The following is a 15,558-nucleotide window of genomic DNA, read 5'->3' on the forward strand; positions in this document are numbered from 1 at the left end:
TAAAAAAACAACGTATATATTTATAGGAATAAAAACATGCCAAACATTTTATGTAATTGTATTTTTAATATTTATATTGTATAAATTTTTTTCTATTTATTTAAATTTTTATGTTGTGAACAAACTTATTCTTCTTTCTATATAAATGATATTAATACAAGTTTTCTTTTATATCTCCCTTCCCTTCAAAAAACACACTTACAAAACAAACAAAAATACAAACACTTCAACACCAACCAACGATCGCTTGACCTACCAACCACAAATAATGACCACCCTTTTCAACGACAAACGATAACAAAATTCAAAATTTCCTGTAATTTTGAAAATCTGACACAATTGCGCGCCCTTGTCTTGTCATCATCAATATGGTCTGTCTGAAACTTAAAATTACTTGCAACAACAGGTGTCTCATGTCAAAATCGATTCACCTGTATTTCGCCTACACACAAATGCAACCGTTATATTATTAATAACATTTTCAATTGCTGTTACAACGCGTCAATACGTAGGAAATCCAATAGACTGTGTACATACGAGGTAAGTTGTACGTTAAGTAAGTGTGTAACTCCTGTTCGTTCCATGCAACTAACATTAACCTCAATTCAAATCAATCCTTATGTAGTCGAATTCTGTAGCCGCATAACCATATCAATTTTGAAACATATTCGTATTAAAAAGAACATTCATAACACTTTCTTTTTTCTCTATAAACTTTTCCTATTTTTCTTTGCCTCAAATACTACCAACAAACATCGCAGAGACATTCCGGAAGATGTACTTAATACATATTGTTGGATACATTCAACATATACAGTGGTGGATGCTTTTATGAAAAAGCAAGGTTCCGAGGTGCCTTTTCCTGGGGTTCATAATTCACAGGGACGTGGACCTCTAACAATAAAACATACAAAATATTATCAATGGGTGGCGTTTACGCTATTTTTTCAGGTGAGTACTAAAATATATTCCATTTTAAATATTCTCCTTATTTGCTAATTATCGATAACATTTAATAATAACGTCAAGTTCTAAAGACAATTCTAATTCACTTATTTGCTAATTATCGATAACATTTAATAATAACGCCAAGTTCTAAAGATAATAGAGTTTACATAAGTCTAGACAAATAACAGAGTTACATATTTATCGACGAAATGTAACCACAGACACTTAGTACACAGAATGATTGCCCTACGAACATGGCATTCGGTAACTAACATCATGTTCCAGAGATAATAGTGTTCCATAATGCTACACGTTGAATAACAGAAATATGTACATATTTAAAGACCAGTTGTTAGCCAAGACACTTATTTCTTCCCGAAAACTGCAATACCGACATAACATTGTATGTACTAATTCAACGATATTATAGCAATGTTCAAAGCATTTAGTACATACTACTATAAAATGTAGTAGTTTATTGGATAACATTGAGAAAACAAAAGAAACAAACGACAATTTCTGTAATTTCTGTATGTCGATAAGAACATTTTCACTTGTGTACGAAATACTACCAAACTCGTGTGTGCGTTCTCAAATTTGTTTTTGTTTTGAAGCAAAAGCAAAGGCGATTATATTTCGAAAACTAGAGTTTGGGTGTGTTTCATTCGCACACATTGCATGATGCTTTTGTATAACCTACCAAGTGCTCGTCATATCTTCTTTTTGTTATATTCATCTAAATCAACCTGACACTTTCATTTTCATTTTTTTGGTGCTTTCATGTATTGGTCTGTTCCTTTACTTTTGAAAATGGTAAAACTGGCAAAAGTAGCAAAAGTTGTAATCTACTTCCATATGAATTGTATGGTGTCTGAAGTAAAGGAACGCTTTTCGAGTAAAAAGTTGTAAAACATGAAGATTCTTGCACGTAAAGGAACAGAGCTTATATTTTTACAAACGCAACCCCAAGATAATAGTGTGCTGAGGTCCGACAGATAAGAGTGTTCGTTCAATCACTATTATCTTTGTATCCAACTTCCTGTTGATAATATATTATCACACTTATCGACATTATAACAAATATTTCAACTACGAAATCGTAACCCGGTGTTTACAAATGATAGTATTGGCAAGACAATAGCAAAAATACAAACCTTTTTCACAAATACATTTATAAATTTTTAAATACAGTGCCTGGCATAATTATTTTGACAAAATCTACATTTGTCTTAAAAATCATATAATTATTGTCAGCATTCATAAAACGGGATATTAACATCTAAGGGGGTTTCTTTTGCCTCACACATAAATAAAAATTACTGGATCAAAAAAAAAATAGCTTGATTTGTTATTAGGTAGACGAATGTTTAAAAAGGGAGATAAAAGCAAAACGGCATAAGTATTTTGACACGTCATTATTACGTTACTTTCGTTACTCAATCGTACCTTTTGGTACCAAAATCAAGTGCTTTAGCTAAATTATTAACATTTAAGTAAAAATGTACTTAACACCAATAGATTTTAAATTAATGACCTGTTCCCGTACTTTATAAAGTGGTAAAAGTCGTAAAAGTCGTAAACGATTTTCACATAAATTTTGTGTACGGGAACGCAAAACGTGTATATGTGGTAAAAATTGTAAAAACTTTTTAGTTCTGGAACAGAGCTTAAAATAGGGAATGTTGGTGTTAAAAGTTGTAACGAAATTTATAATGACAGTTTCGGTGATAATTGTAGCTAATGATTAGACATTGCTGCAGTTATCTATTTATTTTGTAACGAATAAATATCCAAATACCGAAAACGCTGTAAATATGCAAGATCTAGGCAGAAAATGTGAAATTACAGACAGATTTAACAAACCGACTGGGTTTTAAATGTCAATTCCATTGCTTATATTTCAAATAAATCCTCATAAAGAAGGTTAACCCCGCAAAAGGCTATAATATAAACGCCGTGTTACTTATGTGCACAAATCCTCATCTTCTGAGCAATTTCGATGTCAAAGCAAGTTCTCTATTAAGACTAGAACCTCTATACATTAGAAAAATATTTATTTGAATTAACTTTTTTTGTATTCCACTCGGTTGATAAGGCATAACTACAAAAATTGTCAACTAGATTTTCAATAAAAATCATTCACCCCCACAATCATTGTGTTTGAGCATAGTTGGGTATCTTTGTGAAATAAATGTCCTTCTGACACTATTTCCATACCTAAATGATCCCAGGCATCCGAATAGCCTGATCCACCCTTTAAAATACTACAATATTTAATTTTTATCGTTATTGATGAGGACTATAATGACTATGTTGGCACTTTGAACGATCTTTCATAACAACATGGCAGTAAATTGATCGAAGTGTTATGTATTCATTTGCAGAACACTGCTACTATGGTAAGGCTGAATTTTGTGGAGCACGTTTAGAGCGTGTTTCCGGTTAAAACATAAAGTTATTTCCTTCAAATATCACATTTGTAAGAGAAGAAATATTCTTACTCTCATAAAAAGTCGAAATCAGCAAAATATTCCGAGATAATGGAAGAAAACCATCGAAAATGTTGTTTAATGATAAATCTCTTGATTATCCCTATATCCTTGAAATATCGATCCGTTAAAGGGTCCATAATGGTACAGATGTGTGTGAAATATATTATTTTACGGTAACTGATAACAATCAAAAATATAAAAAAGACATTTTTAATTGCTGAGGTCTAAAAATCAACAGAAAATTTTTGTCAAAATACTTATGCCACGCAGTGAAATTTTATTTCCATTACAAAAGTGCAAGCGTATATTCGAGTTTATAAAATTTATTACTAATTTTAAGTACTCTAGTAAAGGATTAGCCAGAATAATTTTTTATATTTCGTAGAAGACTAATCCGGTAAATAACCAAACACATTATTTTTTCAAACATGTCAAAATAATTATGCGGGCACTGTATGTATAGAGAAAAGTATGAATATATTGGTGAAAATGGTTTGTAACTTTGCTATTGTCTTGCCAAATACTGTCTGTGTCTAAACGCCTAGTAAATACTAAAAACAGTATTATCTACATACATATAGTGTGGAAAGACACCAAAATCTTAAAGGAACAGTTTTAGCGATATTTCAAACGCAACTACCTACTTATCGCCATTATGGCACGTCTTCAGTATTGTTGAAATCAATTTTAGATATGTATGTGGTGAATTTTATGAATTACCCAACAAACATATGGTCTATTCATTTACTTTTGAAAATGGTAAAACCGGCAAAAGTAGTAAAAGTTGTAAACTGCTCCCATATGAATCGTATGGTGTCTGAAGTAAAGGAACACTTTCCGAGTAAAAAGTGGTAAAACTTGAAGATTCTTGCATGTAAAGTAACAGAGCTATAATCTTTCAAAAATGTTATACAAACTTATAATTTTAAACGAAAAGTCTTTTTTACAAGAATAGAATACTTAAATAAAGCACTTTATTCGCATTTTTTAAGGAAAAATATGTAAAATTAACTTTTACGTGTTGCTATAAGCAAGACATTAATGGCCGGTTTCTCTAAGGCGATTCGAATTCAAATTCGTTCGAATTACTATTATTGTAGAACTCCTATTATTGTAGAATTATTTGTTTGATTGAAACCAAAAGTGAATTAAATATTTTTCGAAAAACTGAAGTTTGGTAGTAGCTCGAACGAATTTGAATTCGAATCGTCTTAGTGAAACAGACCATATGCCTTATTTTGACTACAAGGGTGTTCAAAGGGAGCACCTTCCGCTGTCGGTGTGTATCAATTTGCTTACACACACAATTTAAAACGAAATCATTTGTTTTTGTTTGTATGTGCAGAAGACTGGTTTTAACTCAAAGGGAAAGAAATCGATGTCGGATATTTTTAGTGTGTTTAGTTTTGTTAGATTTTAGGTTTGAGCACAATCGGAATATGTTAACACGTGTCACTAGGTCCATAAAGTTTCCATAGTAATTGTATAGGACCAAAGGTGAATTTTCACGAAATTGCTCTAAAGGCCATATTTATTGTCCAATCGATGAGAAATTTTTACCAGTTCATTTCTGTGTGTAATCCTACAAAAAAATTGTGAAAATCGGGTCGAATTTTAATATTAGCTATATATAGGGGGCATTGAAACTTTGAGGCCCCAGTGGAACGTGTTAACATATTCCGATTATGCTCAAACTTTGGCAATCTTAAAATCTAATGAAACTAAACACTTTAGTCGTGTTGTATTTTTTTGTGTGTGGTAATTTCATACTATATATCTTTTTTTCAATGTGCCTCCATGTCAGAAATATGCGAGGGCTACTAGAAAAGTTTCTGAATTAATAATGAAAACGCGAATATTTATCATAAATAATCGTTTTCTTTTTTTAAGTATTTTCTAGCATGACTTATACATCTTTCCACTCCAATTGAGACAACTCCAACAGCATCTTCTGGCGACGCATGTCGTTTATCGCGCCTTTTTTATGTGCCAAGGCAGTACAGCGAATGACCCATCAATTCCACGTTTTGTCCGGTCAAAGTTCTGTTACTTTTGAACGGATTGAGATACTTTAATAATTAATTGTTCGTCAGATAACATAATCAGCTTTCTGGTGAATCAAAAAGGGTCAAATTCGATCAAGTAGTTGCAGGTCAAAGTGAAATTTTTGAGTTTTTTTACTATTTTCATCAAAATATGAGTGTTGTGTTTATTACACCTTCCAATACATTAACAAGTAAGAAAGTATCAGTCTGCTATTCTGACGGAGATATACCCTCAGACTCTGACAAAAAAACCAAACCAAACACAATAATTATGCCGTATATAAAATATATTAATTTTGAATCATGAGTTTGTTTTAAAATCTGTATGTACCCTTATGTGGGGCTATACCAAATCATTGACATATACCAAACATTTTTAGTAACAACACTTCTTCATAAAGGATTCGGAATATTAAGTTACGTTAAACTAATGGCCTGTTTCACTAAGACGATTCGAATTCAAATTCGTTCGAGCTACTACCAAACTTCTGGGTGTTTGAAAAATATGTAATTCATTTTTATTTTCAATCAAACATAAATTCTACAAGAACAGGTATTTGGTTGCAATACGAACGAATTTGTATTCGAATCGTCTTAGAGAAACCGGCCATAAGTTTGGAAGAAATTTTTGAAAAAGTTTTGGAGTTATCTTGCACGATAACCACTTTAGTATGTGCCGTCAGGGTTTTGGAGCTTTTGGGCCACTATCTCAGGAAGTACTGACTTACTCTGGGAAAAAATTGTACCCTTGTAAATGAGTCCAATAGAACAACCTACTCAAAAAAGAATCAAAACGATGCGAGAGGAGCTCTTAAACTTCACTTTTTCCGAACTTTGTGTGGGAGGTACCCGAAGGAGTGAGCGGATATAGTCCATGTTCTAACCTGATACATGACTAAATGAAATAATACGATGTGCAAAGTCTATACCAATCAGAAACTCCCTGCAAGAATTATTTTGCGGATTTGGCATTTTGATTGGTGCTGGCAGGGTTTCATGGAGGTTTTAGGCTAATATCTCAAGAAGTATGGACTTGCGCAAGAAAAAAATTGTACCGATATGGCCCATCTTCGAACTTAAGCTAAGTTTGGATAAAATATTACCATACCCAAAACTTGGTGCTGAAATTTTCCATAGGCAGGTCAAGTTCGAAGATGGGCTATATCGGTCCACTCTTTGGTATAGCTCCCGGTACCTCCGGATTTGAGGTATTTTGACGTTCTTCGCCACATTTGCAGACCGAATTAGCTATAATTTGGCACTTAGGGTTCCTAGTGATCAACAAACTTATATCCCAAAGGATATGGGCATAGGTCCATGTTTTGGTATAGTCCCCATATAACGGTACCTCCCGATTTTCGGTATTTTGAGAATTTTAGCTACAGTTTTTAACCGAAATAGCTGTAATTTGACATTTGAAGTTCTCAGTGGTCATAAAACATCTCCAACGAAACATCGTCAACATAGGTCCATGTTTTGGTGTAGCCCCATATAACGGTATCTCCCGATGTTCGGTATTTTGAGAATTTTATCTGAAATTTTTAACCGAACTAGCTGTAATGATCGGTATTTTGAGAATTTTAGCTACAATTTTGTCTATTAAAAAATAATCGTCAACATAGGTCCATGTTTTGGTCTATCCCCCCATATAACTTTACCTCCCGATTTTCGGGAATTTTCAGTGGTCACGAAAGTTCTTCACTAAAATTCGACAACATGGGTCCATTTTTGAGGGTCTACATTGTTTTGATGAAACTACCCTCCATTTGACCCTTGAAGTTCCCTGCAGCTATAAAACTTTTCCGCCAAAAACTTTAAAAATAGGTTGACTCTTTGATAGATCCCCGTATGTGGTACCTTTCACCTCGCTGTACACATTTTTTTAGATTAGATAACACTGTGCAACAAAATGGAGGTGAAAGTCTGGGGCACGGAAAATTCCTCTTGGGGAAGAAAGGCCTTGGTGGGTATATTATGAACCCCGAAGGACAGATCCGTCGTGAGTCGAACTTCCGCGTTATGGCGTGATGAAATTTTTGTTAGAGACCCTGTGGGCCATCAGGAATTAGCGTTATATCTTTGTTCAATGTTGCTTAAGTGCTCTACAAAAACAACAAACAAAGATATAATGCTAATTGATGATGGCTTACAGGGTCTCTTGCAAAAACTTCATCACGCCATAACGCTGAAGTTCGACTCACGGCGCATCTGTCCTTCGGGGTTTTTAATATACACACACCAAGGGCTTTCATCTCCAAAAGGAATTATCTCTGCCCCAACATTTATGTTCACAGTGTAATTCAAGCAATAGTGAGAGGCAGTAGGAGTCTATCCATTGTCGAAAAGTTGTTCCACCTAAAATTGTAAAAGGACCCTAATTATTCCATTTTAATTAAGACCATTTAATGGTGGAGGGTATAAAAGGTTCGGCCCGGGCGAACTTAACGCCTTTTTACTTGTTATCATAATTTTTAAAAATATAATGTTTTTTTTGCTTTGTTCAATATTTATTTTGAAAACTGTGAGAAATTCAGTTATAGTTTTTTGTGGGGTTTTTCAGACTTAAACCACTATAACTTAGCCATTTGTTAACCGATTTAAAAAAAAAAATAATAAATTGTTCGAAAGATATATTTCACCCCTTTAAAAGAAAGTAGGATCGAAAGAAATCCGTTGTGGAAAAAATTTGATATGCCCGTTTAAATATGAAAATATAAGAAACCCAGATTTGCACTACTTTTACCCTTATAAAAAAATAAAACGAAGCTACCCAAAGGAACTAAAGGCATTTTCGTTCTCCATGGATCCCAACACGATGGAATTTTGCGTCAGAACGCTTGAATATTTTTCTGGTCAACTTTTGTAGCACAGTGTCATTTATCGACATTTCCGAAAAGTTTGTACCTTCTCAAGACTAAAACTGCCTGAAAAAGCGTTCCAATGCTTTTGCGATGTGTTAGAGAGTTCTTAATTACTGTCTTGGCTACAATTTTTGTCTTTGTGTTGGCTCGAAAATCTCAATGGTTTGGCTGTTATAAGCCATGAGGTCAAAAAAACGTAGATAAAAAACTTAAAGTCAAAATTGGGAGGCTCGATTTTCATCGTAGACATATGGTCCAGTAGACTTTTTTGCTCAGTTCAATCCCAGGAATCAGAAACGCGAAGGGCCTATTAAGGTTTTTTCCTTCCACACAAATCGCCCCGGCCTAATATATACCCTTTCTAGCCTAAAGGCTGAGGTATAAAAAGTCGAATGACGCCTGGCGACACTAGCCCAGAAGTTTTTTTAGTAACCCTCGTGTAGTTTCTGAGAAATAGCTATCTTTTTCTGCAGATATTTGCAAAAATAACGTATTTTCCAAAATTGGGAAAAATTGTTGTCTTTAGGGGCACGCCACGCACACACCTTCCAATATTTTAACCTAATTTTTTGATTTTGGTATTTTCAATGTGTTAACTATCGAATCTCATATAGAAATTAACAATCGGTTTCTTCCATCAACAACTTTTGTTGGATTTGGCTCTTCTTAGAAGACCCACACGATTGGTGTTTTGTTTCGGGCTCATACGTACAGATCCATAATTCGTCACCAGTGATCATCTTATAAACGTCTTTTGGAGCTCCGCGATCCCATTTATTTCAATATCTCTTTCCACTAATCGACAAGAGCCCTTTTTTGAGCGATTGTCATTTTGTGATGGATCTATCGAGAACAAACCTTTCTTTAGTCCCGGTCCACACTAAAGAGATTTCATTGAAAAAATTGCATTAAGATCGAGTTCCATACTATAGTATCGACGATGGTGTTCCATCGCCATACAAAAACTTAATTTTAAATTATTTTAATTCTTTGTCCAATATGCAGTTGCTTGATTTTAATACTTCGAAGGCCTATTTTAAAAATATTTTAATATAACTTTTGAATAATTGAATATTATAATATTTGTAATTAGTAAATATGATTTTTTAGTGTGAAAGGAATATTTTTCTTCGACTATAAAATAATGCAAAAATTTCCTTTACTTATTTCTCCATAAATTAAAATCAACGTTGCACGTCATAATTTGTTTAAATTGAAGACAAATAATAATTATAACAACAAATACATTAATATTTAAACAAATGGTGTGAAAATGCACTTAATTAAGATATTTTTAGTAACAAAACAAACAACTAGGGACAAAAAATCACTACAATTAAATGAAGTCTTATTCTTAATGGATATAAAACATGATCGAAGCACTCTCCCTCTATACATATTCGAAATAGAACACCAATTAGAGCAGCACTAGTCATCTTCAAATAATGCATCTTCTTTAAGAAGCTAAAGTGGGCCCGAGAAAAAAAAACAAAAGATTGTGTGAATAGAAAGAAACTCTGGATATATGGCAACCACTTATTAAGACGAAAATAAACAATTCAGTGAAAAGTGAGAAAACAAATAATGGAATATGCATTATGGAAATTTTTGGGAGGTAATAACCTAAGCAAGCATTTTGTAGCGAATGTAGACCATTCATTTACAAGTTTTTAGTTCAATAATTGAAATGATGAAGAAATAGGGTAATGTAGAATGAGTTGAAATAAGTACTCAATAAATATTATTTAACGACTTGTATCCATTATGTTGACAATATCACCTTTGTTACTGGAAGCATATGAAATTAATTATTGACATCGGAAATATGAGAAAAAATTGTCGTATATATCGTTTTTAACATGTTTTCAAAATATTAAAAATAAGAACTTAACAATTCTGAATTTCGAATAAACTAGAGAGAGAAATTGTGTATTTGCATATTTTGCTTTTACTTAATATTTATATACACATAACACATCTAAAGGATAATGTCACTTTCTGCCAATTGGCAATAATCTAAAACAAGTTTCACAAAATAAATCAATTTTCAAATGACTCTCATTTTTATAGTATAGACAAAAAGTGAGAATAACTTTAGCTATGAAAGAAATCATTGATGTCCATTTAGACGTCTATGCCGGAAATGTACAATAGAAATAAATATATGCATGCTGTCTACTTTGATTTCTTTCAACAGGGAGCAAAATGCATTAATTCCATTGCATATGGATACCAAATGAAAGTCGTATAGTTTTTGATGTCATATCATGAAGACAACGATATTATCGCTCTGTATGCCATTGTTTAAATTGGTTTTGATTATCGCCTCAAATATCAAAACAATCAGCAAGCAGCATCATCATCAGCATTATAAAAGAAAAAATAGCGAAAAGGCCAAGCAACAAATGTGCAAACCATGTGCCCTATGAATATTTTATATATCACCACACATCCAAACATCAGTCGTCCATGGACGCCAAATCCATCGTTTTGCATTGATGACGGGACTGGTTGTATGTGAATGCCATTGTACAAACATGTATAATAGGAATAAGAAAGAAAGAAGAAATCTTAAACACTTTTTTGCCTTTGCCTTCATCATTAAAATCGTAGACTTATTGCAATTGTTGTTTTGTTGTTGTTGATGATTTCTTTTTTCTCCTGCAGCTTGATGTATTTGGGCAACAATCCAAATGCATTTTGTTATAAACAGAGCAACAGCATGCTGCTGCTGCTGTCCGCTTGATGTTCGGGAAAAAAGGGAAAATTATAACGATAAAAGCAACAAAAACAGCAGTAAAAAAAGTAGTGTTAGTGCTGCTATTGTTAAGAAATTAATTCACATATTTTTTTTCGTTCGATTCTTACTATTTCCTTGGTCATAAAGATGACATGACACGACTACATGTTCGAGGATTGTGAGGGAAAGTAAACAAAATAATGTGTAGATATATCGATATGCAATACTCGCTTTCAAACTTCTTAGTCCTTTGGAATTCACACATAGATATCTATGGGCTTTATTATTTAAATTAAAACTGGATTGGATTTATTTAATATTAAATGGGGTAAAAAAGCATTGGCTACGAAGGCCATTAGCTAAAGAATTGTAATTATTTTGCAATGTAAATTATTTAACAAACAACATTTTACTTTAATAACACATGTTTTTTCTTTTATTTTTTTTTTCTTTTCTAACAGCAAAAATTAATACTCAATAATTGTTATGTATTCTTTATGTTTTGTTAATTTAATTTGCTTACGTTAATAAATGCTACATGCTTTTAATTTCGAATAACCAAAATTACATTGTGTTTTATTTTGCATTTTTTTTTTCTTTTAATTCGGTAATTTTTAATTCATGAGAATATCAATGTTTGTTAATTAAAATGTAAGTTTTCTGTTGAACTCTTTAGTTGCGCCTAAATATATGCTCTAAAAGTACTCCGCTGAGTATAAAAGATCAAATGTTCCTGTAGTTGGTGACATTGCATACACATCAAAATTGCGCCATCTCTTGGGCGACATGATTGAAAACAAAGATATATAATACAATACACCTTCTTATTCCGCCATGATTAGTAGTGACATAACATCCCAGCAAACCAAATGTCGGATGTCCGACATATCGGAACAATTTCGGAAGCAAAATCGTTCAGATTTCGTATCGATTTCTATACGATTTTTCGTAGGGGGATTCGTTCAGATTTCGTTCCGATTTCGGAGAAAATGTCGGAAGTAAATTTCCCTTCGAATTTGCTAATGTTTTTCTTCCGATTTCGTTACGAATTCGGATCGATATTTCGGAAACAAATTTCCCTTCGCACAACAACCACCTTTTGTATATATCTAACAAGCAACATTTTAGTTTGTTGTCGAAAAACAAAATGGTTGGTTATAAAATTCGCATATACATTTTTTAAATATTTTAAATATAAATGCAACATATAATAATTCAAGCTAGTGCTGATAGACTCAACATATTCGTACACAAAGTTTACATTGTTCTACTATAACTACAAAATGATAACAACAGTGAAAATCATTAGATATCTTTGAAATTATAATCTTCCAATAAAAAACATAACAAAGAAAATTTATCAATAAAAAGTTGGCATCAGAAAAAATTTTTTTCCTTCGATAATCATACGAAATTATTCCAAAATCGTTCAGAAATCTTTACGAGAGTTCGGAAGGAACCTCAGATTTTCATACGACATTATTCCGAAATCGTTCAGAAATCTGTACGAAAATTCGGAGGAAAAAATTCGAATTCCGAATTTCCCAAGGATTTTCTTCCGATTTCGTTGCGAATTCTGACCGAAATCGATCCGATTTCGCTCCGACATTTCGTTCCGAAATTATGTCAACCACTCCATACAACTTTCGTTAAGATATCGTTACGATTTCGGATCAGATATCGGACGTAACGTCCGAAATTTGTTCCGATTTCGTTACGATATCGGTACGATTGGTTTGCTGGGATAATGCCATAGCCATAACCATTAGAGTTGTATAGTTCATGAACGAACTAGTTCAATTGTACGATTCATTGAAAAGAGCGTATGAACTAGATCAGCCGATATAGTTCATTATAGTTCAATAGTTCACTGAACTATAATCAGTCGGTGACCGTACGTCAACGAACGATTCACAATCTAGTTCAACATGTCGTTCACAAATACATACATAAAGTGACGGCGTCGTCTATTTTAAGGGATGCCTTCGTAATGTGATCAGTTTGTTTATGTTTTGGATCAAGGTACATGGAATAGCTGTCCGAAAATGAAGATTTCTACAAAAACATAGGGACATAACATATTACAATATGTCGAATCGATTACCTAATGAATCTGCCTTTTTGGATAGAAAAAAAGGGAAAACATAAAAAGAAACACACACACAAAGCTTTTTCGCAATGACAATTTCTACACACACACACAGACAACATAAGATTTTTTGCCAGCCACCTAAATGAAGGATGTTTTTTTCTAAACTTAATTAATCTTTCTTTAAGAATGCAATAAAACTATGTAAATGTAATAGTTTTGTTATGGAGTAGTTAAATTATATTAGTCTTTTGTTTGTTTGTATTTGGTGTATATATGCGTTTTCATCAAACGACCGATTAAGAGCCGGTGAACGATTTTTATTCGAATGATTGAACTGGACAGTGAACTATGAACTAGATTACTGACCTAGTTCAGTTTAAAGAGCTGAGCTATTGAACTAGATCTTTCAAATGAACTAGATTGTACAACTCTAATAACCATAAGAAACCAATTGTGTTTTGGTTTTCTATGGTTATGGACATATATCAGTGCAACATATTTGCATGTAGTGTCGTAATATGTCCTGCACAGAAAGAGGTATTTTAGAGGTAACAAGTAAAAAAGCGTTAAGTTCGGCCGGGCCGAACTTTTTTTACCCTCCAACATAAAATATTCTGAACTAAAACAGAATATTTTTTTCTTTAATGTCCACAATTTGGGCGGAGATATTTTATGACCACTGATACCTAAATAAGTATAAAACAAGTAAAAAAGTATCAGTCGGCTTTGCCGACAGAGATATACCCTCAGCCTGTGTATATTAAAACAATTTTTTCCCAAAATACGCATGCATTTAGGGGGTTTTAAAAATTTTGGGCGTTTGAACCGACAAAAATGTTGATTAGGATTAAAGATCAAAAGTTTTGCGGAGGAGATACTAAAAGGAATTGATCGACATTGACCGTTATGGAAGTGGATCTCCAGCCACAACATATGGTGCCATAGGAGGTTTTTACACTTTTCGGGCTGTTTGCTCAAGAAGTAATGACTTGCCCCTAAAAAAACTTTTACCATCGTAATTGGGGCAGCGAATGCAAGTTGCGTCAACAAAAATCAAAGTGATTCGATATCAGGTCTTAAAGTGTACTTATCCGAAATTTTGTGTGGGAGGTACCGGATGGAGTGGACAAATATAGTCCATATTTGAACCTGATCTATATCTGGTAGATATATAACGATGTGTAAAGTATAGACGTTTGGCACCGTAGGAACAATTTTTCCGAACATTTTTGATCTTTTGTGGGGGAGGTACCTGAAGGAGTGGTTCGATATGGCTTATCTTCAAACTTAAACTATGTTTGGACAAAATATTACTAAGGCCAAATTTTGGACCGAATCGGCAGATCCGTTCGAGAGTTATCTTGCGCTCCAACCACCTCACACTGTGTCATAGGGGTTTTTTGCAACTTTCAGGCTATTTTCTCAGAAAGTATGAACTTGCCCCTGATAAAATTTGTACCGTCGTATGGAAGGCAGTGAATACAAGTTGCTAAAACAAAAATCAAAGCGACTCGAGAGATGGCCCTAAACTGAACTTTTCCGAAATTTTGTGTGGGAGGTACCCGAAGGAGTGGACCGATTGAGTCCATATTGAAACGTTATCTAAGTATGGTGCACATTTCACGATGGGCAAAGTATCGTGCGCACAAATTTTCCGAACATTTTCGAACTTTTGTGGGGGAGGTACCGGAAGGAGTGGACCGATATAACCCATCTTCGAACTTAAACTAAGTTTGGGTAGAATATTATGAAAGCCAAAATTTGAACCGAATCGGTTATCCGTTCGAGAGTTATCGTGCGCTCCAGCCAGCCAGACAGACGGTCGGGCATTGCTCAATCGACTCTAAATTGTCTCAAACACATTTCGTCCAAACATACTTAGGGTCTAAAACCATTATTTCGATGAGGCACATTTTGCCCGTATGAAAGTGTATATGAGGAAAAGTCAAAATTTTTTAGTTTCCATGAAGCCAAGGTTTGCACTATTATAATACGCGAACTATTGTAGTTTGCCAGTAACTATGACTATTGCTGGATTAATTTAGATGTTTTTGTACAAAGCTCAAAAATTTTACCAATAAATTTTAATTTACGTGGTAGTTACGACCGCGTAAAGGAAAAACCATAGGTAAAAACACGTTGAATCTAAACAGGTTTTTTACATTGCTATTCGATTTCTGATTAAACCATTCAAATGACGGACATCTGTCCAAAGTAAAAGTTGGAGAATACAAAATGAAGATTACACTTCTAATGTATCACTTTCCAAAATTTTCACTGCATCCACCTTTTATGGATGCTGACATTTTGAAGCCGGATTTCAGGTGTTTTTTGTATTTTTTATGTAACTGGGACGCGCATTCGGATATTTCGAAAAACC

The 15,558-nt window shown here is 33.5% G+C and overlaps 1 protein-coding gene across 2 annotated transcripts in view; it reads left to right on the top strand.

Annotated features, from left to right (window-relative positions):
- The window catches only part of shakB (Innexin family member shaking B), a 1,117,028-nt gene that overhangs the window by 971,522 nt on the left and 129,948 nt on the right, over positions 1-15,558 (top strand). For both annotated transcript variants that reach the window (XM_073975227.1, XM_073975226.1), the window contains 2 exons: positions 407-540; positions 762-951. In XM_073975227.1, coding sequence (XP_073831328.1) covers positions 407-540; positions 762-951 — 324 coding nt within the window. The remainder of the gene's footprint in view (positions 1-406; positions 541-761; positions 952-15,558) is intronic.

Source organism: Musca autumnalis, unplaced genomic scaffold, assembly GCF_047663935.1.
Source record: "Musca autumnalis isolate F117 unplaced genomic scaffold, ASM4766393v1 scaffold_3, whole genome shotgun sequence".
Classification (NCBI taxonomy): domain Eukaryota; kingdom Metazoa; phylum Arthropoda; class Insecta; order Diptera; family Muscidae; genus Musca; species Musca autumnalis.